At 43.0% G+C, this 25697-nt stretch overlaps 1 protein-coding gene across 2 annotated transcripts in view; it reads right to left on the bottom strand.

The window, feature by feature from the left end:
* Nucleotides 1-25697, bottom strand: part of PLA2G4D (phospholipase A2 group IVD) — a 72011-nt gene that overhangs the window by 15936 nt on the left and 30378 nt on the right. Inside the window, exons 8-14 of one of the 2 annotated variants that reach the window (XM_030214451.1) lie at nucleotides 23515-23699; nucleotides 23307-23399; nucleotides 21308-21397; nucleotides 15653-15690; nucleotides 12658-12793; nucleotides 10194-10330; nucleotides 5219-5441 (exon numbers count right to left, since the gene is read on the bottom strand). In XM_030214451.1, the coding sequence (XP_030070311.1) occupies nucleotides 5219-5441; nucleotides 10194-10330; nucleotides 12658-12793; nucleotides 15653-15690; nucleotides 21308-21397; nucleotides 23307-23399; nucleotides 23515-23699 (902 nt within the window). The remainder of the gene's footprint in view (nucleotides 1-5218; nucleotides 5442-10193; nucleotides 10331-12657; nucleotides 12794-15652; nucleotides 15691-21307; nucleotides 21398-23306; nucleotides 23400-23514; nucleotides 23700-25697) is intronic. The other variant, XM_030214452.1, reaches the window with a different exon arrangement.

Raw genomic sequence — 25697 nt, 5'->3', positions numbered from 1 at the left:
GTGCCACCTTCCACCGGCAACGCCGTTTTCTTAGTCACCGCAGTGATTAAAGAATCCATGGTAGGCCACAGATAGCCCTCACGTTCACTTTCAGGCAAAGGATAGAGGCGGGACATAGCCCTAGCCACTTTAAGGCTCGCTTCCGGGACATCCCATTGAGCCGAAATTAAGGTGTGCATGGCATCATGCACGTGGAAGGTTCTAGGCGGGCGCTTAGTCCTCAGCATAATGGCAGAGCCAACAGGGGCTGAGGGAGAGACGTCCTCCGGAGAGGAAATCTTCAAAATGCCCATGGCCTGCACTAACAGGTTGGGCAAATCTTCTGAGCTAAAGAGCCGCGCTGCAGAGGGGTCATCCGCTCCATCCGAGCGGGGATCCGTCTCCTCCAAGGAATCCGCAAAGGACCGTTGGGAGAACTCAGATACGCTGCCCTCATCTACATCGGAGGAGACAAAGTCCTCCAAGGCCTGGGAATCAACCCGAGGGCGTTTACCTCCGGGGTCCTCAACCTCTTTACCAGACGAGGGAGCAGGGGCAGCGTTTTGCATAAGGAAGGCCTGATGCAGCAGCAAAACAAACTCGGGGGAGAAACCCCCCAGACTGTGCACTTCCGCAGCCTGGGCTACAGCCCTAGACGCACCCTCAACCGGCGCTCGCAAGAGCGGGGAAGAGACATGCTGCGCATCCAAGATGGCGTCCGGTGCGACACTCCGCGAAGGAGCCGCGCGGGAAAAACGGCGCTTAACTTTAGCCGCTTCTGTGCCGTCGCCCAAATTAAGGGCGTTCATGGCATCAATGTCTCCCACCTCAAGGGAGGCCCAAGAAGAAGCCGTCCGAGCCGCGTGGCCGACCAATATGGCGGAGGCGAGCCGCGGGGGATGGGCGTTTATGGCGGGAAAAACCGCCACACCGGAGGAAGGACCGGGACACTCATCGGTCACGAAACTGTCACCCAACAAGGGCGAATCAGACTTTAAGACCCCCGCATCCCCTCTGGAAGCGCACACGCGATCCGGGGAGCGACTCTTTGCGCCCTCGCCCTCCGACGCCATGGGCCACGTGGAGACCAATCGGGGAACCCCCTGCCCGCTATAAAAGGTAAAAATTACCTGCTGTCCGCTCCGAGCTGTAACGACCTGGTGTCCCAGTGAGTAGCTGCAATAAACGTTTAAATAAACGCCGAAATAAACGCCTTTAAGGACGTTCAAAATTTTTTTTTTTTTTTTTTTTAAACGGAGCCAGCGGGAGGGGGGAGAAAAGGAGGGACCTGGCGCCACCAGGTTTGCACTTGCTCAAGAAGAGCCCTCAACCCCAGGCACTCAACAAAACCTAAAAATTAGGCTTGGAGGCCTAGCCAGAGCTGCTGCTGTGTGTGACCACCACCTGCTGAGATAGAGAACATACTGGAGGAGTTCCCGGCAGCACATGACCACATGTAGGGAGGCAAAAAGTTTGCTCTCTATCTCCACCTGCTGGTAGATGGACACAACCCACCAGTCTATGGATTGATCAGCTTGATGATATGGAATAGTCTGTTCTTGGAACTCAGGAAGGCAGATAGATGCCACGGTTGAATGCTGACATACAATTGAAGGCATTTTAAAAAGATATAAAAATACATAAACATATAAAAATATACAAAATATGAAATAGACATAATTACTCAGTTCTTCTAAAGAATTATAACAAGAAGGAAAGAATTTTGAGAAAGCACAAAGGAGGTAACATAGTAACATAGTAACATAGTAGATGACGGCAGATAAAGACCTGCACGGTCCATCCAGTCTGCCCATGACAAACTCATATGTGTATACCTTACCTTGAATTTGTACCTGTCCTTTTCAGGGCACAGACCATATAAGTCTGCCCAGCAGTATTTTCCGCCTCCCAGCCACCAGTCCCGCCTCCCATCACCGGCTCTGGTACAGACCGTATAAGTCTGCCCACCCCTATCCTCGCCTCCCAACCACCACCCCCTCTTCCCCTCAACTGCTCCGCCACCCAATTTCAGCTAAGCTTCTGAGGATCTATTCCCTCTGCACAGGATTCCTCTATGCATATCCCACGCATGTTTGAACTCCGTTACCGTTTTCATCTCCACCACCTCCCGCGGGAGGGCATTCCAAGCGTCCACCACCCTCTCCGTGAAAAAATACTTCCTGACATCTTTCCTGAGTCTGCCCCCCTTCAATCTCATTTCATGTCCTCTCGTTCTACCGCCTTCCCATCTCCGGAAAAGGTGCGTTTGCGGATTAATACCTTTCAAATATTTGAACGTCTGTATCATATCACCCCTGTTCCTCCTTTCCTCCAGGGTGTACATGTTCAGGTCAGCAAGCCTTTCTTTATACGTCTTGGAACGTAAATCCCATACCATCCTCGTAGCTTTTCTTTGCACGGCTTCCATTTTTTTAACATCCTTCGCAAGATACGGCCTCCAAAACTGAACACAATACTCCAGGTGGGGCCTCACCAACGTCTTATACAGGGGCATTAAAACCTCCTTTCTTCTGCTGGTCACTCCTTTCTCTATACAGCCTAGCAATCTTCTAGCTACTGCCACCGCCTTGTCGCACTGTTTCGTCGCCTTCAGGTCCTCAGATACTATCACCCCAAGATCCCTCTCCCCTTCCGTGCCTATCAGACTCTCCCCGCCTAACACATACGTCTCCCTTGGATTTCTCCTCCCCAAGTGCATCACTTTACATTTCTTCGCATTGAATTTTAATTGCCAAACCTTAGACCATTCTTCTAGCTTCTTCAGATCTTTTTTCATGTTTTCCACACCCTCCGGGGTGTCCACTCTGTTGGAAATCTTGGTGTCATCCGCAAAAAGGCAAACCTTACCTTGTAACCCCTCGGCAATGTCACTCACAAATATATTGAACAGAATGGGCCCCAGCACCGATCCCTGAGGCACTCCACTACTCACCTTTCCTTCCTCCGAGCGAACTCCATTTACTACCACCCTCTGGCGTCTGTCCGTCAACCAGTTCCTAATCCAGTTCACCACTTTGGGTCCTATCTTCAGGCCGTCTAGTTTATTTAAGAGCCTCCTGTGGGGAACCGTGTCAAAAGCCTTGCTGAAATCTAAGTAGATGACGTCCATAGCAAGTCCTTGATTTAATTCTCCCGTCACCCAGTCAAAGAATTCAATGAGATTCGTTTGGCACGATTTCCCTTTGGTGAAACCATGTTGTCTCGGATCCTGCAACTTATTGGTTTCCAGGAAATTCACTATCCTTTCCTTCAGCATGGCTTCCATTACTTTTCCAATAACCGAAGTGAGGCTTACCGGCCTGTAGTTTCCAGCTTCTTCCCTATCCCCACTTTTGTGAAGAGGGACCACCTCCGCCGTTCTCCAATCCCTCGGAACCTCTCCCGTCTCCAAGGATCTATTAAACAAGTCTTTAAGAGGACCCGCCAGAACCTCTCTGAGCTCCCTCAGTACTCTGGGGTGGATCCCGTCTGGCCCCATGGCTTTGTCCACCTTCAGCTTTCCAAGTTGTTGATACACACTCTCTTCCGTGAATGGCGCTCTATCCACCTCCTTCTCAGGTGTACTTTTGCCAGTCCCTCTCGGTCCTTCCCCAGGGTTTTCATCAGTGAAAACAGAACAAAAGTATCTATTTAGCAAATTGGCTTTTTCTTCATCATTTTCTACATAGCGTTTTGATGTTTCTTTTAGTCTCACAATTCCCTTTATAGTCTTTCTCCTTTCACTAATATACCTGAAGAAGTTTTTGTCTCCCCTCCTTACATTTCTACTCTTGGCTTCTTTCAGTTTCATCCGGTATTCCTCCCCGTGTTCCTCCTCTTGAGATTTTCTATATTTCTGCAACGCTAACTCTTTAATCTTTATTTTCTCAGCCACTTGCTTTGAGAACCATATCGGTTTCCTTTTTCTCTTGCTTTTATTTACTCTCCTTACATAAAGGTCTGTGGCCCTGTTTATGACTTCTTTTAGCGTGGACCACTGTCCTTCCACTTCTCGTATGTCCTCCCAGCCCATCAGCTCCTTCCTCAGGCATTCTCCCATTTTGTTAAAGTCAGCTCGCTTGAAATCGAGGACTTTGAGTTTAGAGTGGCCGCCATCCACATGAGCCGTTACATCAAAACAAACTGTTTGATGGTCACTGTTTCCCAGGTGTGCAGCCACTCGGACATTTGACACACTATCCCCATTCGTGAGCACCAGATCCAACGTGGCTCCCTCCCTCGTGGGTTCGTTCACCATTTGTCTGAGCAGAGCACTTTGGAAAGCATCCACAATCTCTCTACTTCTTTCTGATTTTGCATACGGAACCTTCCAATCTACATCTGGCAGATTGAAATCTCCCAACAACAGCACCTCTCTTTTCTTCCCCAACTTTTGAATATCAGCAATCAGATCTTTATCTAGTTCTTCCAATTGTGTCGGGGGTCTATAGACAACACCCATATGGACCAAGGTTCTATCCTCTCTTTTTAAGGTGATCCATATCGCTTCTTCCTTTCCCCAGTTCCCTGTCATTTCAGTCGCTGCGATATCATTTCTGACATACAGAGCTACTCCTCCACCTATACGTCCCTCTCTATCCTTCCTAAAAAGATTATAGCCTGGTATGTTTACATCCCATTCATGGGAACCATTGAGCCATGTCTCTGTGACTGCAACTATGTCCAAGTTAGACTCCAAAATCAGGGCTTGAAGGTCAGGAATTTTCTTGCTTAGACTGCGAGCATTTGTGGTCATCGCTTTCCATGTACATTTCCTAGTATGTGTTTTGGTTTTAGTGATTTGTGAGGGTGTTTTCTCTTTGGGTACCTTCTCATATTTTTGTTCCCTCTTCCTTGCTTTTTCTTCTTTTTCCAAAAATAGGATACTAAATGTTGTCCTTTATCCTTTCGATTACTATGACAATATACAAACATTAAAGCTGGTTTAGTGGCCATATTTGGCCTTGTGAATAGGTGGGATATCTTTGGCTGGTTTAATGATAACTGGCTAAGTCTGAATATCGACTTAGCCGGTTATCTTTAAACTGGCCAAAAATAAACCGGATACTCAATGCCGGTCACCAAAATCGACCTAGCATTGAATATCCTGGCTCAGCGCAGAATGCAGAAGTTAGCCGATCTAACTCCCGTGGTCTGAATATCAGCCCCAGAATTACTAGGAATTACTAGCTCTTCTGGCAGGAATTTATCAGTGTTGGTAAAAAATTGAACTGCTTACTCCATCGTGAAACATGAATTCAATCATCAGTCCCCACAAATCTGTAAACGATGTCTTATGACCCTCCTCGGCCCTCTCACTCAGTTCCTTGCGATAATATTTCAGACGCTCCCAGGAAAAGATGCTTGTCTTGCTTTTGGTCACATGCTTCCTGGCATCATTTATTGGCTCCTTCAGATCTTTACGAGACCAATCAGTATCTTCATATAATTTCGACATGGTCCTGGAAAGACAAGAAAATATGGGATGTTAACAGCATCAAATACATTTTGTAGGACGCTTGGAACACCCTCCTGGTGGAGGGGATGGCAACAAAAACAGTGACAGGATTCACCTTTTGGTATAATATTTTGTACTGTATATGTTATAGGGTATCTTTTGATACTGACGTTGCATTCCTATTGCTACATGATCTCTGGGGTGGAGATGGTCAGTTTCTTATTCCTGAGTGTTTCTGGTGCTGGGAGAGGAGAATATTCTTCCCCCTGTTTCTAGTGTACTGAGGTGATTCTTCTGATATTTTGCAGAAGTATCTGTTCTTGAGAGTGAAAAGGAGAAAGCTTCTCAACTAATACTTAATCCAGGAATCCAGAGGAAGAGAAGAGTAAAAATTTAAGCTGCTGCTCCTTGCCTCAGGTACAAACCAGTTGCATAGCTAGGGGTGGGCCCGGATGGGCACAGGCCCACCCATTCTTGGCTCAGGCCCACCCAGTGGCAATGCCTCACTGTTCTCATGGGCATCTCCTCCTGTTTCCTCCCTGGCAGGATGTAGCAGAAAGAAGCCTTTGCAGGCAGTGAATATGAATTGCTGTTGGGCTGTTGCCGTGGGCAATGCCTTGGAGATACATGGGAGAGACAGGAGGGTTCAGAGAGAGGGAGAGTTGCTGGACTGCCAGCAGTGGGGGGAGAGAGAAGTAGATATGTTGGGACCAGGGGTGGAAGAGAAGAAAGCGGGAGAGATGTTGGATATGGGAGCAGAGGAGAAATTTTAAAAAATCCTATATATGTCTACTGGGGGGGGGGGGGCATGAGAAGGGCAGGGGAGATTCTGAGCTAAGGGGGGAGGTCAGAAGGCTGAACTCCAGTTAACTCTGGGCCCACCCAAAATAGTAGGTCAAGCTACACCACCTGTACAAACTTAGATTGTAAGTCCTTTATGGGCAGGGGAATACCTAGTGAACCTGACTATAACTTGCCTTCAGCTACTACTAAAACAGCATGAGCTAAACCCAAATCCTCCTCCTGTCCCCTCCACCAGGGATCTAAAGGCATTGGCAAATTACTACCTGAGGTCCCAATGCTCAACAGTAAATGCGGGCACTAGAGGTCATTAGCACCATAGTAGCGCCCATATTTTCCTGCACAGAATGTTCAGAGGGCCGGAGCGCGGAAACAAATGAGTGCGCAGATGAACAATGCAAGTAGCATGCTAATGTAATCAAGCTCACGGTAATGATGTCATTTTGTATTCCTCCCCAGTGCTCAAAAAAGAGAGCCCAAAACAAAACTGCCTTACCGCTGCAAAAAATAACGCCAGGTCAGAACAGGCACAAAGCGGAGATACCCGGACTATGAAAGACTGTTTTGCTTCTGACTGTGAGGAGTAAGAAACTCTGCTCAGTTTGTATTATGCGGGGATGTATCTCCGTTGTGTGCATCAGGCCTTTTAACCAGAATTGTTTTAAGAATAACCCACTGACCCCTGACGCAGGTGCTATGCACAGAAACACAGTCCGTGTCGGGTCATTAATACAAGATTGGTGTTCAAGCTACATGATTAAAAGGATCTGTGTCCATATTTTGAAGGCTCTTGGGGCTTTTTTTCTGCTATTTTGGATTTTGTCTTGTACTTTGTACCCTCTCTGTGTTGGTTTCTAAATTTAAAGTGGCCATGCTAAAAAAGATTAAAAATGCCCAAAGTGAAAACACACATTGACATCTGTTTCCTACATCTAAATGTAAGCGTTCAAGCTAAAAAAAAAAAAAAAAAAGTTTTAAATGCTTATATTTAGGATGCAGAAAACAGATGCCAATGTGTGCTTCATGTTCAGGTTTTACCAGACGTATACACACCATGGAACTCTTCTGCGCATGTGCCAAGCACAATCCTCCTGCGCCAAAGCACAATTCTTTTGTCAAACTCCCTAATGCTCAATGCTATGAGCGTGGCTATATTTGTATATCATTAGCATTGAGCATTAGGTCATTGCTCTGCCCCCATTTGCATGGAGGCAGGTTGCCTATTATATATCTATATCTATATCTATTTATTCTATATCTATCTATTTATACTTATAGATAGATAGATAGATAGATAGATATGCCTTATGGGACTTTTCCTATTGACTGGCCCTGGTCCCTGTGTATGCTGGGCAGTAGTCCATCCCTTCTCTCTCCATTGGGGTTGAGAGTATATCTGCAGCATGCTTTTCTAAGACCTGTAAGTTGATTTGGTGTACCTTGTTGCATACTCTCCCTTCAAGCTACTGTAAAATAACCAAGTTTTTATTAGTTGAAAAGTATTTACAGCATCCACTCTTCAGCCAGTGCTGAAAGCTCCTAGCTTATCTCTGCAGTGAGAGAAAGAGCTGGTAGAGACAGATTCAGATCTGTAGGGCAGAGACTCTTGTTCAACACTCCAGAACTGTAAGTTATTTCCTTTTGATTGAATTTGCATTAAAGAAGATTTGGGTTCAAGATTTCTGAGTCTTCAAGTAATGTTCTATACTTGTTATGATTCTGCTAAGACTGGCAGGGGAATGACTGGGACTCGCTTCTGATTAGCCTGTTAAGGATTGAGCTGACATCTGAGGCAGCAGATGTCAGGTCAGATCTATTTAAACCTACCTCTCCCTACAGCCCATGCTTTAACGTTGATTCCTGTCAGCTGAGCCTCTTGCCCTCTCTCTGTCTGTGCTAGTAGCACACTGTGCATCCGTTGGAGTTTGCTTACTCTTCTTGTTGCTTGTAGCATCTCTGTGCTGGTTGTTCCCAGCGTATGCTTGATTATTTCCTTAGCCTAGCTGCTTTGCTTGATTACCTTGCTTCCGTGCACCTGTGGGTGCTCTGTTTGCTCTGTCTCTGTGTGCTACTGAGTTCTGGTAAGAACATTGTTTGTTTTTGTCCTTTGTTAGCTTTAATTCTTTGACTGCCGTGTAAGCCCTGCTTCTTCCTGACTTGTGTGTTAAAGCAGTCCTTCCCTTTAGCCTGCTTTAACTCTTTGTCTGCTGTGTTCGTCTCCTGATTTTTGTGAGCATTGCTCCTTATCTGATTGGTTTATGTAAAGGCAGCTTTCCCTGTTTGCTTGCTTTCACCTTTATCTCTAGTATCTGTTATTTGACTCCGTGGCACAGCCTTGTGTATTCTTATGAGTGGTTTCCCTTTACCTCTGAGTCCTGTATGGTCAGCCTTGTATATTCTTGTGAGTGGATTCCCTTGACCCTTGAGTGCTGTGTAGCACAGCCTTGTATTCCTATAAGTGCTTTCCCTTTACCCTTGAGTGCTGTATGGTACAGCCTAGAGTGTTCCTTGAGTGGCTTCCCTTTTTCCCTTGAGTGCTGTGTGGCACAGCCTAGTGTATGTGAGTGCTGTATGGTACAGCCTAGAGTATTCCTGTGGAACTTCGCTCTTGTAGAGTCTGTATCTCATTCTGTCCTCGGCTTTCCTTTTTCCCCTGCGGGCTTTGCCTCTGCTATGTGTGTTTCTGTGTAGCCTGTGTTTGTATTCTCTTCCTCTGGTCGTAGCCTGTAACTGCCAGATTTTTGTCTGTCACCCTTCCCTTGTGTCACTAGCTAGCACTGTGTGCATTGTATGTGCTCCAGTCCCTTTTGGGACCCCTCGTTGTTCTTTTTCCCTTCCCTAATGTATGACTTGGTTCCAGTTCGGCCGTGAGGCCCATACGCTTGGACTCTCTATGAGTGGGTTCCCGTTCGGCCCGCCTGAGTGGTCTATCTCCCTTTTCTGGTGGTGCTAGTGGATTGTCCTGAGTGTGCGGGGCTTTGTGGCCGTAAGTTTGCTTAGCACCTATTTGGTCTATCCTAGGCCTTGGCCAAGGTCCTTCCTAAGCCTCGGCCTAGGCACAAGGGCTCACGAACAGTTTAACAATACTCTGGTTAACTGTATACTAATCTCATGAGTAGAAAGAGCCTATCAGGAGACAAAGCAGAACAGGCATTGTTCTTCTGCGCTGTTCTGGTGGTACTTTTATAGCACTATTCAGAACAGCACCAGAGTTTTAAGCATCGGGGCCTGAATGCATAAAGACCTAATTCTACCTTTAATTCTAAACACAACTTCTCCAGTCATTTCATCATTAGATGTTTCTGATGAACTATTTTTGGTAAATAAAAGTAATATCAAAATTTGGGAGGGAGGAAGATAAGTTGACATCACATGCTGTTCTTAATCAAAATAAACCAGTGTGTGATCTGCTTAGGAACAACCCCCCCCCCCCCCACACACACACACACACACACAGACACACACACACTATTCAGCATTATTTAACTGGACAGAACAGCTGCTGACCAGTTAAATAGCTCTTCACCGGCTATCTGCCAATATTCAGTAGGGGATAACCGGTTATCCCCTGCTAAATATCCCCGGTTAGTGACTTGAAGATAGCTGGTCATATCAGCTGGTATAACTGGCTATCCGCCGATTTTAAAAGCTGGTTTTGCGGCCATATTTGGCCGCATGAAAACCTGTTATACCTTTGGCCGGTTTAAAGATAACCGGCTAAGTCTGAATATCGACATAGCCAGTTATCTTTAAACTGGATATTCAATGCCAATATTAAATGCCGATCACCAGAAACAGCCCGGCATTGAATATTCGGTTTTAGTGCCAACCGTGAGAGTTAGCCAGACTAACTCCTGAGGTCTGAATATTGGCCTCAAAATATATTATGTAATCTGTATTTCTACAAACCAGCCCCTACAAACATCAATACTCCCATCCCTTCTTCCCCTCTTACCAAGTTGAGCCAGATGCACCAGTAATGTATGAAACGCAGTCTAAGAGCTTTGATTTTTGAAGTCCTAATAGGGTGCCATAGAGTGAAGTCATTGCTCGGACTCCTCCCCCAGTTGTCATGACAGCCACCACGGGCACCTGTTAAAATGAACACATGGACTAATTTAGCAGCTTCCCTTCTGGCAAAGAAAAAGACACTTCATATCTTGCAAGCCCCTTGAGAAATGGATCCATATATCATGTCAGAGGCCAGGCCAGTACATGGCAGAGAACATTGACTCCTGTAGCCACTAGCCAATAACTGCAAGAAACTCCTTTTTAACAAAAGGCTGTTTTTATTTTGTCTTTTATAGTATGTGGAGGGGAGGGTGTCATAATATTCCCAAAATATTTCATGTGCCAAACTGTTATGCTTAATAGTTTAAGGATCAGTGTTCAAAGATTTGTTCAGCTAACTTTGGGTGTTAGACAGAATAATCTGTGGGGCTGAAATTTCTCCCCCTTACCCTCTCCACTTGAACAGGTAAATTTTGTCCAGGCAAACCACTGCCCACACAGAGTTTACCAGGGTAAAATGAAGCAAAGCTGGAACATTCTCAGGACACAATGATACTTCAGCTGGACCGTGTCTAGACTCAAACACTGTCTAGTTACAATAAACAGAACACTTATCCTAAAGTTATCTGGGCAGCTTGATCTGGCATGAGTTCAACTGAATTTCTGCATACGTTATGTAGAGTTTTCTGCTAGCCAGCACACTGAATCTCATCCTCCTGTTTAATTATAGCTGATTTTCCTTACAAGTCTAATTCCTTCAGAGTCAGCAAAGTGACTGCTCACCTGTGTCGAGTCCTTTAATAAACTTTGCATGCCAACCCATCCTTGGAGGCCCACTTTGCTTTTTTTCGCTTGGCTATTTTGCCACACATTCCAGAAACATGAAGCAAAATGTTATTCACACCTTAGTAAAGTTTCCTGTGACAATGTAGTACATAGTCTACTTACAAAGAGCCAAAAGATCCCTGAAAGCAAAAAAATAAATTCAGCCTTCAATAACCTAAGACAGCCCACATTACATAATTTCTGTACACCTCATGGGTAGCTCCAAGTATTTACTGCTAACACAGGAGACATAGAAAAGTGCACCAGTAGAAAGAAAGAGGATCTTTTGGGGTAATATTTAAACTCCACGGTCAGCTGACTGCAGTGTTTAAATATACTTGTATATTCAATCCTAACTGCACTGAATATCGGGGTATTACACAGACTGTCACCATTTTGATAGTGATATTTAGCACAGTTACCCACATAACCCCAGCTTCTATATATGGTGTTAAATTGCGCATACGTCCAATTTATATGTGCTAGTTAATGAGCCAATTAGTGTTGATAATTGGCTGATAGCGACCAATTAGCAACATTAATTTGTGATAATTGGAATTTATATGTGCATCTTTTTAGGTGTATTCTACAAAGAGGTGTGTGTAAATTCCAGTGCATGTAGCCAAAAGGGGGCGTGGCAATGGGAGGAGTGTGGGCGTGTCAGGGCAATCAATCAAATCTACGCACGTAGTTATAGAATTTGGGAAAGAAAGCATAGATTTAGGTGCAGGCATTTACACAAGATTTTCACTGGCCTAAATGGCTGAACCTACGTCTAGGAGTGTCCACCCAGCCTATGCACTATTCTATAAACCATGTCTGAATGTACTACTACTACAAATCATTTCTACAGCGCTACCAGTCATATGCAGCGCTTCACAATTGAACATGAAGAAAAGAATGTAGGCGCAGCTTATAGAATACCGCTAGGCACGTAAATTGGACACGCCTAGATTTCAGTTGCCATCTATAGAATCCGGCCCATAACCCTCTAGATAACATAGGACAACTTTTTCCAGATACCAGCGCTGAATATCTGTGAATTACACAGACTGCCACCATCATAACAGTGATAGTCAGCATCGTTACCCACATAACCCTCTGGATAGCACAGGTCAGATACCAGTGCTGTATATTGTCAGTCTCTGAATAATTCTGGCTCCACCCAGGCTCCATCCCTGGGCTAACCTGGCGCTATCTGGATATTGGTGGTCTGTATTGATTTTCAGTGACATTAATCTGGATAATGCTGCTGAAACTTCATTGATGACCCTAGTTAACATTATTTATCCTAGTAGCAGCACTTGCTATCCAAATAAGTAGCTGTGAATATCGACCCGTTTGTTTTCAAAAATGAGCAAAGCAAATACTGGAGCACTTGGTTGAGGGATACACTTGTCTCATTCATTTTCATGCATCAATTTTAATATAGTTAATATCCAAATTCAAGTAGGCACATACATTCATACAGTGACACACTTAGCAAAAATGTAGTGTGCAAGCTGTATTTCTTTTGCTTACTTGCACACTCACATTCTATACTTCATTTTGCTTCACAGGTTTGCCTATGGTTAGCTACAGACCTCGTGCTCCTGCAGGCCCTTGTCAAGCTGAAGCACCTTCTTCAGTGCATCTGAGACCACCTTTTTCCGTTTCTGCAGAAAAAGCTTCTCTTCCTCACGCAGATCAAACCCCAACTGCACATCGGGTTTCTTTGAGCTGGAAGAGGAAGCATGTATATGACCCCTAGTATATAATTATATGTCATGCAGTTAACTGAAGTCCTCACTCATATAGTGCTCAGCTCCCTAAATGAGAAACAGACCAACAGTCTGGAAACAAGGAACCCCAGTAGCAACTAGATAGAAAGGAACACATCAAAGGCCTGTTTTTCAGCAGGGGCACTCACTTTATTTAACTTTATACATATATTCAGTGGCTCTGTCTGTTTGAATAGTGCCACTGAATACACATGCAAGGGGCGACTGAATTGGCAACTATCTGCTATTCAAAAACCTAAAGTAAATGGGAAAACTGATTTGTGTATTGACTGAAAATTGCCACTAATTGGATAATTTATATACAAAAAGGGAACAAAAGATACTGTGACGTAAGATGGAAAAAAAGCGAGGGAAAAAAGGAACCGGGGGCTTCAGATATGAATCAGTAGCCAGGTTCATAGGTCTCCTAGAGAATACTGCTTAACATCGATCATTTGCTCATTTGACCTTGAGCCTGTTTTCTGAAGCAGTGAGGTTTCCCCCCACCCCCAACCTACCCCCATGCTCTATTTGAGGCAACATTTTACAGCCCCTGGAAGCAGGTAGCCTGACCGAAACGCTTTTTTCAAGTTGTGTATCAGTGTCAGGTAACAGAATCTCTTAGTCAGAGCTGAATCTGCAATTACAGATAAGTAGTTGCCAATTATCAGGTTCATCATGCTGTATTTGTATTTGTTAAAATTGGTTTCTGGCACTTGATGTCCTATAAATTTATATCCCCCCCTTTCCCACAACATTAGGTTATAAGATTTTTCCATGTGTGATTTTCTAATACAACAATAATGGAGGTTTTGGTTCCAGTCAGCACATAATTGATGTTAAGCAGTAGACTCAAGGGTTTGAAATAGCAGAGCGCTATAGGAGCCCTAATTCCCTGGCCACTGATTTATATCTGATGCCCAGGTTCCTTTTTTCCTTCCCTTTTTTCCCGTCTTACATCACAGTATCTTTTGTTCCCTTTTTGTATATGATTTATTCTTTGAGGAGCACTGGTATATTCTTGATGTTTGATCAATCCCTCTCCTTTTTTTTTTTATACTAATTGGATAATTGCCAGGTCCGCCTTCACTCCTCTCCTTAGATGGTCCCGTATGATATGAATAAAATCAGACCATTTAGCATGTGTAACAACTGGATTTGATCTATATACCCCCAGATTCTGTTTAGCTTGCCCAAATTTGGGTGCGGATCAGAGATGCGCATGTAAACTAATTAATGAGGCATTATTAATTAGTGCAAATTGGCACTCATTTGGAGTTACATGCAGATCTGCCCTGCACTCTATTCTGTAACATCTGTGCCTAAAAGGGGGTGTGGCCATAGGAGGGGTATGGGCGGGTCAAGGGCGTTCCCAGAAATAAGGCGCCATGTTATAGAATACTTAGATTTGAGAACTCAACTGCCATTAGTTGGACACAAGGATTTACAGCAGGTTTTGGCAGGCATATGTCCTCACACCCAAGTTAGACATGGGAAGCACGCCAAGCTACTATTTTCTAAAATGCACTCTGCATGGAGCACCCTTTACAGAAGACTCTTAGCAACAGGATCTTCCCAGTGGCAAACTTTAGCACCATTTACTAAATCTGGCCCAAAATAACTGAAAATAAACAGGCGAGTTGTGCATCTGAAATCTGCAACAGGGTGTCTTCAATTACCAAAAGAAATCACTTTGAATATCAACCCCTATGGTTTTAGTTATATTTTAGATGTATGTGCACCTGAAACAGGCATTAGATGAAATGTGCAGCCTAATGGTTAGGGCAATGGGCTAAGAAGCTGGGGAGCTGGGTTCAATTCCCACTGCGGCTCCTTATGACTCTGGGCAAGTTACTTAGTCTCTGTTGCCCCAGGTACAAAACTTAGATTGTGAGCCCACTAGGGCCAGAGAAAATAGCTGCATATGATAAATATAAATGACTTTGATTATAATACAGACAGGTGGTATATCAAAATCCATGACCCTTTTAATAAATTAACTAGTGCTGTACTGCCGTCTTTTCTATGAATTATCCAGCTATTACTGCTGTTTTTTCTTCTGTTCAACATCGCCTCTCTTTTTTGACTGTATGTAAAAGTATAAAGCCAAGACAGACTCAGCCTGGCCCAGACGACCTGGCAGAAACCATTTGATAAGTCTTTGTCCAGAACAACCTATGGTTTATGGTTTATGGTTTATGAATTTGATATACACCTTTCACATTTACAGCAAGGTGGTTTAGAACAGAGTGGAGGAGTGGCCTAGTGGTTAAGGTGTTGGACTTTGGTCCTGGGGAAACGAGGAACTGAGTTTGATTCCCAGCCCAGGCAGCTCCTTGTGACTCTGGGCAAGTCACTTAACCCTCCATTGCCTGCCGCATTGAGCCTGCCATGAGTGGGAAAGCGTGGGGTACAAATGTAAAAAAAAAAAAAAATTGTTAAAATATGATATAATTCAATTATATAGAAATGAACTCCAATTAATAACAGTAAGGTGGAAAGCAGGTAGAGAAAGACTTAGGGCTGAAGCAGGTCCGCGGTCTGAGCCAACTGAAAAATTAGCACTCAAAGCTTTAACAAAGCAAACCCAGTTAGCAGAGACCTCCCCTCCCCCTGACCAGTCTGAATTTCAGGATATCCGCAATGAATATGTATGAGGTATCTGCATGCACTGCCTCCACCGTATATTCCTTATGGATATCCTGAACACGAGACTGGGTAAGGGAATGCCCAAAGACCAGCTCAGGACCTCTTCTCTGGAGTCAGCAGAGTCCTACTCTAGAGTAGCAAGGCTTTATTTAGAGGAAGGATACTTTACCATTCCTTTGTCTTGAGTTCCAGCTCCAATTGCTTGCCCTAAAAACAAAATATTTAATAATGAAATCAAATTTAAGACAATGCTTTAAAGAGAAAATTTGTTTTTAATAGAAAAAATGATTGACTTCCTGTTTATACATTATCCTGTATACAACTTCTTACAGTTATCAGTTAGGATGGCCAGGTTTGTGCTAACACACTGGCAAATACAAACATGTTTCAGGCACTATATACAGCCCTCTACTCAATGAACCAATAAAAGCTTCTCCTAAGAAGCCCCGCTAAAAATAAATTAAGAAAACCAGTTGGATGCGAAACTGGAGATATCCCTCAAGGTCAAATGTCTTGATTTAAGGTCATAACTTTGGGCTCCTTGAACTAGTGTATATAATGAATGAATGATAATAATCCTCAAGTTGAACTACTAAAAATATATTTTAGCAAAGCTTCGACTCAGCCAGTTTTGCCTTATGACTTTGGACATTGCAGGCCTTGTATTCAACCGGTGGCGGTAAGATTTTGCTCATCACTGACGGAGTTATTCCAGTGAAAGCTAATCGAAAAATATATTAAGATAGTCCAATAAAAAAGGTATCATCTTATTTTCTTTTCTCTGTTTTGAATTATTTCTATTTATTACCTTTAAAAGTGGACTAAAACGGCTACCACACCACTTTCCCAGATATTCAAAGTTGGGCCCTGTCTGGGCTTCAGCTTTGAAAATCCAGTTATTTTTGAGCTGGCAAACACATACACGCTTAAATCAATATTCAGCCCTTAAGCGGCCATGAGGGAGCACCTAAAAATAGGAGAACTTTCATGCGGTCCCATTTATGCGCTAAACCTGGCCACTTACCCCCAGATTCTATGTAGCGCACCCAGTGATTCATGCCACAATCCAAATGTATTCTATAAGAATACGCGGAACTTAATTGGTTTAACATGTCAATCAGCGTTGATAACAATAATCAGAATTTACGCACATAACTCACTAAGCATATTCTGTAACCCACTGTGCTTAAATCGTAACACGCCACATCCAAAAGGGGCATGGCTATGGGTGGAGAAATGGGTGGGTCATGGGCGTTCAGAAAAACTACTTGCATGGTTATAGAATATACTGCTCCGTGCGTAATTTAGGCACTGCATTTACACCAGGTTTTACTTGGCGTAGATGGCCGTGACTAAATTTGGTTGCGTGGAGAGTTGCTCGGCGTATTCTATATACTACGTGGAAATTAAAGCTGATTCTATCAAATTAGGCGTACTTTAGAGAATACACCTAGGGTGATTTTATTCCGTGTGGATTTTTCAGGCACCTTGTATTGAATCTCCCCCTTAAGGGCTGAATATCAGCTTTTAAGTGACCAAATGCTGACTCGCCCCCAACATAGCTGGCTTTGAGTTAGGCACTAACCACGAATTTCAGTGGCACATAGCCAGTTAAGTGCCGCTGAACATTAGCGGCTAGCCCTGACCAAGCAATTTAACTGGTCAGCAGCCAGCTAAATCGCTTTGAATATCGGTCCGGGTATATGGCAGTTTTCTAATAGCTTGCTTAGTATGATGGTCAGATAAGCATTTATTTTAGTCTGCTTTACAAAGAGAAAGAGATATCTCTGTGGCATAAATGCACAGGAGGCAGGTCTCTTTCAACTGAAAGGAAGCTCTGGAACGAGAGGGCATAAGATGAAGTTAAAAGGGGATGGACTCAAAAGTACTCTAAGGAAATACTTTTTTACAGTAAGGGTGGCGGATGCGTGGAATGACCTCCCAGTTGAGGTGGTGGAGATGATTGTATCTGAATTCAAGAAAGCGCAGAACAGGCATGTGGGACTCTCTCAGGGGCAGGAAGAAATAGTGGATGATATATATGGGCAGACTGGAGGGGCCATATGGCCTTTATCTACTGTCATTTTCTATGTTTCTATCTATATCTACTCTAGACTTACTCCAGAACACAACTGGGATTTGTAGTATGGAGTGTTGCCACGATTTGGGTTTCTGCCATGTACTTGTGACCTGGCTTGGCCCACTGTTTGGGAAAACAGGATACTGGGCCTAGATGGACCATTGGTCTGACATTGTATGGCTACTCTTATGTTCTTATGTAAATGCAACTCATGTAAAAGCAGATGCCTGCTCATCACCATGCATACTTTTACATGCATAGCTCCTAGGAGAAATTTTATAAAAGTCTTTTTTACACACAAAAGTAGCACCTATGAGGACAGTTTTCAGGCAGCCTGCACTGCTGCGTAGTCCAGGGTTCTTTTTAGCCACCACAGTCTTTACATCGATTTTCAAAGTGAACGTACACGGCAACGTTCGCTTTGTAAATTGCCTCGGGGACAAAGTATCTGCAGAAATTCACACCTCCTTTTCCTGTGGGCACATTTTTTAAAGGAAAATAATATGGATAGATTTCAAAATGTAATCTATGCATATCGTTGTCCTCTCCCTGACCTAAACCACCCCAGAAACGTCTTCTCTTCAGTGCAGCTAATGATACTTGATCTGACAATTTTTCAGAGGTAAATCAGTATAAAGCTGAGCAAATGGATTAAGAAAAATGATCCCCAGAGTCACTCCTTTCCCTCCCTTCCTAATGCAATCCACTGCATTCTCTTGTGCTTACTTAAAGGAAAACTGCATATAACCAGATGGACTTGGGTTAAGAATCTTTATGCAGACTTATTTAAATGAGAATTCGTTCACAAAGGAAAAATAGAAGCTAGTACTAGAGTGCACTAATATGTGTAATATACAGCAGGACTAATTCAGTATGATGCAAAACGTAGGGTTATTAGGTTAGGCAGAGTTAGCCTTCATTTTTCTCACCTTGCATTATGAGCTCTTTGGGGAAAAAATAGGAATTACAAATCAATAGATTCAATAGGGTAAATTCAGGGCTTGAACCAACTTGTCCATGATGATGTGGAGCCACAAAAATAGAGTTCACTATGATAGTTCTGATATCATCGTGAATAACTAATTTTTAATCGAAATATTCAACTTTCCAGAAAAAACAAAAGGAAGGTGAAACTTACCCAGGTCACGAAGACCATCTTGTGTAATTTTGTGTTAAATAAATCAAGTACATTTTTGCCAATTAGGACTCACAGGACATCTACTCTTGGGTCTGCAGTCCTGTTTATATCCAACCATAATGCAGGGACCACAAATCCGAGCATTCTGGAGACAGGCCTAGATCAATGCTCCCCCGTTTGATTTGCACTAAGCCCTGTTAAAACATTTTATTTTTCTCAGGCTTTGGAACTCAGCACTAGTGTTTTACTGTTCAGCAACTATTGACGTGTTTTTTTTCCTCTCCTATGGAATGATTACTGTAACCTGCTTGTCCCTGTCTATTTGCAATGGAATTCCTTTCCGTTTCCTTGATTTTATGTCATTTTAAGCTTATTGTGAACTGCCCTGACCTGTGCGCCCAGAAAGGGCAGTATAGCAAAGTTTAATAATCATAAACATGTACCTATATCTACCCCAAAACATAGCCTGTAAGAAATATTCAGACTCAGTACTTGTGATACCCTTGGGAAAGTTGTTCTAAACAGAGCTCCTGCTTAATGTATACAACTCTTAACACAGAGATCCATCCCAGCAAATAAACTGTTGCCTCCATTGAATAAAAGAAGAGTGTTTGGGGGAGAGGTTAAAGAAATAATGATAGAAAAATTGATCAAATTCAGGATGGCGCATTCTCCCATCTGCCCAAGGAGGAGAAGGAAGAGCTTGCAGAGAAGAAAAATAGCTCTCCTTTCATTCATTATACATTTTCCTAGCCAGGCAGGTGACCCCATACCTGTTCTCTTCCTGTTCAACACATTTCCAGTGATCACAGAGGAGAAACGAGGCACATCCGCAGCAGCAGCGCTTTCACGACATTTGCTCATGCTTTATGTCAGAATATATCTTAGTTGCCACCAATCGGGTCAGACTTTTTTGAACATGAAATTGAATCATTTGAGGGCATAGTGGGTATTAAAAGATGTGGGGCAAAATACTTCCTGGAGCAAGAGCAGCTGTACAGACAAGCAGAATACGGTTGAACACATTGGATGGAGATCATTTTTCTTATTTTCGATCCAGCAGTTTCCTCTTGCTCCTTCATATGCCTAGTTCAGTTGGAGTCAGGGCTCAGACTTGTTGTCATCATAGGAACCAGCTCTGTGAGAGCCAATGAGTGCTCAGCACCCCCAATATTGAGCAAGATCCTTCATTGTGATCAGGGGTGGGTAATTTGTATTGTTTTTGGCACCTCCAATCATTTTGAAATGTTGGTGCCTATGGTTGTCATGAACCTTGTTTGCACCTACCAGGGATGTCTAGGTTATATTATATCCCAATCTGCCCCATCTCAAACCCTAACATACTTAGTCTGGATTTTGTAGTAACAATTCAGAGCTGTGAACCATGAACCAGAACTCCTTCCAGAGCCCTGCAATCATGATTGCTACTGAGTTGGGTGTATTAGGTCCTTTCCTGTCTTTAACGGAGCTCCTTTCTATTGAATAACTTTGTTTTTATATTGTAAAACGTGTTATCTGTACAAGCCTAGTGGTACAGCAAATTTTAATAAACCATAAATCAAAAGTTGGGATTATTCTGTATAGGTCACCCAAAGTTAGGAATGCAATTTGGGGCGTGGATCATAGATCCGCGCATAAACTCACTGGCTAATTAAATGATAACAATCAATTATTGGCATTAACAAGTCTTAATTGGTAGTCATTACCAGTTACACATGGATCTGCCCTATGCCCCATTCTATAATTTGCATGCCAAACATATCTCGCGCACAACTCCAAAGGGAGTGTGACCAGGAGATGGGGCATGGGTGGGTCAGGGGCATTCCCAGAATTTAGTTGCGCAGTTATAGAATATTTGAATCTGAGCACCTAACTGACAGGAGTTGGGCATGAGCATATATACTAGCCTTTGGCTAGTGCTTGAACCCAAAGTTAGGTGCAAAATGATGTGCTAAGCTAGTATTCAATAGACAGTTCAATGCGGAACTGCCTGTACAGAATTTACATCCCGCCACCTAACTTTGGGCAACCTTTACTGAATTCCCCCCTAGGTGTCACTCTTGAGTGACTCACCCAACCAACCAACTGTGGAGCCAGATTCAGGGGTTGCGCCTGGAACTTTCCACATGGTAGTACATTGATCCATGTGCAGCTATGCATCTGCTCTCATAGACAAAATGAGTCGAAACATGTGTTCTCCTGTTCCAGTCATGCTTTTTTTAAAATGGCAGTTATCTCAGATATTCAAGAGGAGAAAATTGATCCAAGGATTAGATATCAAATAAATGGAAGAAAACGTTATCTAGTTTGCAGACTGACTGGAAAGATTATTTGTTTGTTTTTAACCTGAGATGTAAAAGAGTGGGCCAAAAGAAACCAGAGGGATGCTAGAGGGTTATTAAGTTTGACAACGGGTGTCAGATGGGCACAAGACTGGGCCAATTGTGCGAGGGGGGGAGAAAGCTCCTTGTTCTGTAATTACTTGATGCATATCTGGTTGGCACAGATTAGAGGCAGAGCATTTGTGATAAGCAGTGCTGGCTACCATGGCCCTTTCCCATGAACACTGGAAAAATGTTACAACAGAAAACAGCGCATGGACCCACCTTCCTTTTGGGAAAAAATGCTCTTCTTATTTTTCTCAGTCCTGGACAGCAGTTCCCTGTTCTTTTTCCCTTGTTCACAGGTCTTCTGGGCTAGGGGCAGAGGAGAAGACTTCTAAAAGAATGAAAAATCGCTAGAACAGCATGTGAAAACAAGCATGAAAGAGCAGATTAAATTATGCCAAACCAGAACTAATAGATCTTATTTTCCAGGAGGCAAGCTCACTTCCATAGTCCATGCAGATACATGGATCCACCCCAAAAAAGTTGCAAAACCACCGAGGTGGAAAAGAACAACGGTGTCCCACGGTAACCACAGGAGCAGATAAAGGAGTGGGAACAGAACCAAGCTCTTCAGAAAATAGACCAGAGACGTCCAATATTAGAAGTACTCTTTATTAAGAGGAGACTCAACAAGGTACCCTGTTTCAGCACTGGAGTGCCTTCTTCAGGAGTCTACATGAATATGAAAAATATATACAAACATATGGCCAATGGGTAAAAACAATAAGTAAAAACATAAAGTGAAACAATTCCTGGCCAATTAAATAGCACTTAACCAGCTATCTGCAAGTATTCAGTGGGAGATAGCCAATTATCTCCTGCTGAATATTTGAGATCAGTGCATTGCTTTAACCAGTTATATTGTATGAAATAGCTGGCTATCCATCAATATTCAGTGCTTTGCTGGCCAAGTTAAGTGGCCAGATTGGGCCGCTGAAATAGCAGGCCTAAGTTTAGCCACTATAAACTTAACCAGCCAGCGCTAAATATTAACTTAGCCAGTTACGTTTACAGCAGCCACAAAAATCCCAGATATTCAACGCCGGTCACAATCTAACCTCCTTGGTCCTGCCCTCCTGTACTGGAACTTCCTGTTTCCAGCAAGGGGGTACGCGTCCAAGGTAGAGAAGGTGTGTTAGAGAGCAAGGGGATGGGGCACTGGAAAGGAAAGTTCAACCATCCTAAGATATCAAACATCACCCATATTATATTAGGTGTAGCTTGATATCAGCATACATCCAACTAAAGACTCCTGAGGAAGGCCTTTTTAGGCCGAAACACGGCTTGTGTCAAGTCTTGGATGTTTCAATAAAGGTGTTATTTTGGACATCGTCTGTTGCCCTTTTCTTTGTCACCCTTGTTGTGACTGTTTCATCATAAATCCCCCCAATCCTCTTCTACACCATCCCTACCTCTTTTCACCAATCATTGTGCCTCTATTCCCATCCCCTCCCTCTGAAACTCTTCTCACTTCTTCTCCTTCTTCAGCCCCATCTTATCCCTTAATCCTCAACAAGCCATATCTTCACATTCCTACCCCACCCCACCTTGTGCCTCTAAACATTTTCCCTCTTCCATCACCTCATCCTAAGGAACCCACATAAGTGATGTTTACTGGAACCGAAAATTTCTGTCATGACAGATTCGCTTCTACCATTATTTAAAATGACAAATGAAAGTGAGAGAACAATTTCAAAAATGCGTTTTGAATAAAGTAGTATGGATGGCTATGTTAGTACATTTGGACATATAGAAATAAAAATCAACAAAGTAGCTGCAGGTAGTATAATATAAATTCAGTTCTGGCACACACCTTTCTTCTGGTCAGACCAGAACTCATGCACTATACCACAGAGGTACATCCAAATGTATAACATCATACCATTAACATATCAAACAACAAATACATCACAGTCATAACAAATCATTCATTTCATAACACAATAGCAGATTAAATCAACATTAATTATGGAAAGTGATACCTATTTACTGGAGTAACATAATTCACCTGTGACTTAATGTTAGGGGTTATCCCCCTCCCCTTCATCCAGTCCAGCATTAGACCTTTGGTATCAAAACTACTCAGCCCCAGGCAGATGATAGCACTTTGTTGTATCTTGTCCTACCTCTTCTCCAGTGCGTATGGCCTCATACCAACCCACTCTCCACCATAACTAAGATACCAACCAGAACCATTGCAAGACAGGGACACACTTACTTCTGCAGTGGGAAGTGCTACTCTTACTGCCTGTTCCAAGGGAAGTGACTTCAGAGGCACAGCCACAAAATCTTCATTCTTGCTATCTCCACCCTGGGTGAAAGAAAAAAAAACGCATATTCTAATATCATACTGCAAAAAATGGCAGAAGCGGTTAAATGAAAATAAACTTGGCACAATACAGACGTATTAACCAAATATAACTTACAAAAGCGATGCCCAGAAAAGAGCTTCCAAATCCCGACTCCACAGTGGCGGTCAGTTCTGGCTCACAGCACTTCAGAGAGTGAAAGCGGAAGGTGTCTACAGTGTTGGGACTGGAACCTGAGCCGAATGACATTCTTTGGGCCTTCTCATAGGACCCTTTCACCGCCAGCACAATATTGTCTTTCTCTAGAGACATTAAACCATTACACATTTAGAAAAATCCAATAAAATTCTCAATAAAACAAAAAAATTTAAATAATCAATAATCTATACAACCAAGTGAAGCAAACAATGATCAGAATTTTCCTGCATTTTTTCTTTTCTTTAGGCCTCTCGCCACCATTGGTGGATATGGTGCATCATTCATTTTGCAATAGGAGCATGGTGAGGAGAGGAAAAGAGTTACCAACTCCCTTGCTACTCTTTTATACTAATAATATTTGGAGAGGCATTTTCGATATGACGCCTAAGTCCAACTTTCGACGTTTTGCTAAAAACATCCAAATGGGGAATATAGCCATTTTCAAAACAGAAAATGTTTATCTTTTTTTCGATAATGGCTATTTGATTGATGTTTTCATGCTCTGTGTGTATATCTTTTTGAAAAAACCTATGTCCAAGTAAAAACGCACAAAATCAAGCCATTGGGATATAGGAGGAGCCAGCATTCTTAGTAGACTGGCCACACAAACATCCCAGGAGAGCAATTGGGCACCCTAGGGGGCACTGCAGTGGACTTAAAATAAAGATAATAGAGTTATATGCTGATTATGTTTTTGTATGTGATTTTGTGTTTTTACTATGTTTGTTTTTCTTGTAACCCCTAGTTAATAGGTGGGCTATAAATACTTTAAATAAATAAATACTCCCAGATACACATCTCATCATTTTCCCTTATCTTGTTTTCTGAGCCCCCCAAAACCCACCCAAAACTTACTGCCCCTAACTGTACACCACTACAATAGCCCTTATGGGTGAAGAGGGCACCTATATGTGGGTACAGTGGGTTTCTGGTGAGTTTTGGAGGGCTCACAGTTTCCACCACAAGTGTAACAGGTAGGGAGAGGTATGAGCCTGGGTCCACGTGTCTGTAGTGCACTGCACCACCACTAGACTACTTCAGGGACCTGCATGTGCTCTAATGGACCTGAGTATAACAACTGAGGCTGGCATACAGGCTGGTAAGTAATGTTTTTAAATACATTTTTGGGAGGGGGTTACTGACTATTGGGGGAGTAAGGGGAGGCCATCCCTGATTCCATCCAGTGGTCATTTAGGGCACTTTTTTGTGGCTTATTCATTAATAAAACAGGTGTAGGCCAAAATGTCCAACTTATAGCCCTGTATGTTTTGGCTTTTTTTCCATTAAGGCAGAAAAATGTCCAAGCGTTAGGAACGCCCAGATCCCGCCCTTAACACACCCCTGACATGCCTCCTTGTATTCTGAACGCACTTCTGTTGGACTTCATAGAAAACATCTAAAAATTGGTTTCAAAAATACCAACTTGAACATTTTTGTGAGAAAAATGTCCAAATGCAGATTTATGACACTTTTTGGACATTTTTCTCTTTTGAAAATAAGCCCCTGGTCTCCTTTTTGCAACACATTTTGACTGTTTTTTGGTTCAGGTAGGAGGCACTGATGTTTTAACATATGCAGTCTATATGCATGAGCACATCTCAGCCCACAGTTATGTGCTCTGATAGGAAATGTGGTGTATAATTCCAGAATGCCACAGTGGAATAAAAGACTGACCCAAAGTTGTACGGGTGATCTGAGGTTAGTTCACAGTACAGGTTTCTGAATGAGAAGCTGATCTGATTTCCCTCTCTGTTTCCAAAGATCCTTCCTACCTTCGCCTTCTCAGATGATTCTACCAGTTGTTCAGGAAAGGAGTGACACTGGCAAAAAAGCTTTAGTGAATGTAGCTGGCCAAAAAAAATCATGAGACGCCTCCATTTATGTTCCAATTCATATTTAATTCCTGAGAAAACATTTTTCTATCTAGCCCTGTTATTATGAAGCTCTGTATATCTAAGTGTTGCTGTGCTGATTGTCATCATAGCCGATTCAGGCCTTGCATTTGTTTGAGTAAAGTATGAATACAGCCCTAACAGCTGACACATGACCCTGAAAACATGAAGAGGAGATTTTTGATACCAAGAGCTCTGGCTCATCTATCC

This window comes from Microcaecilia unicolor, chromosome 9 (genome assembly GCF_901765095.1).
Source record: "Microcaecilia unicolor chromosome 9, aMicUni1.1, whole genome shotgun sequence".
Taxonomy (NCBI): Eukaryota; Metazoa; Chordata; class Amphibia; order Gymnophiona; family Siphonopidae; genus Microcaecilia; species Microcaecilia unicolor.
The sequence above is the reverse complement of the archived record's forward strand: the minus strand, read 5'-3'. Positions and strand labels throughout refer to the sequence as shown.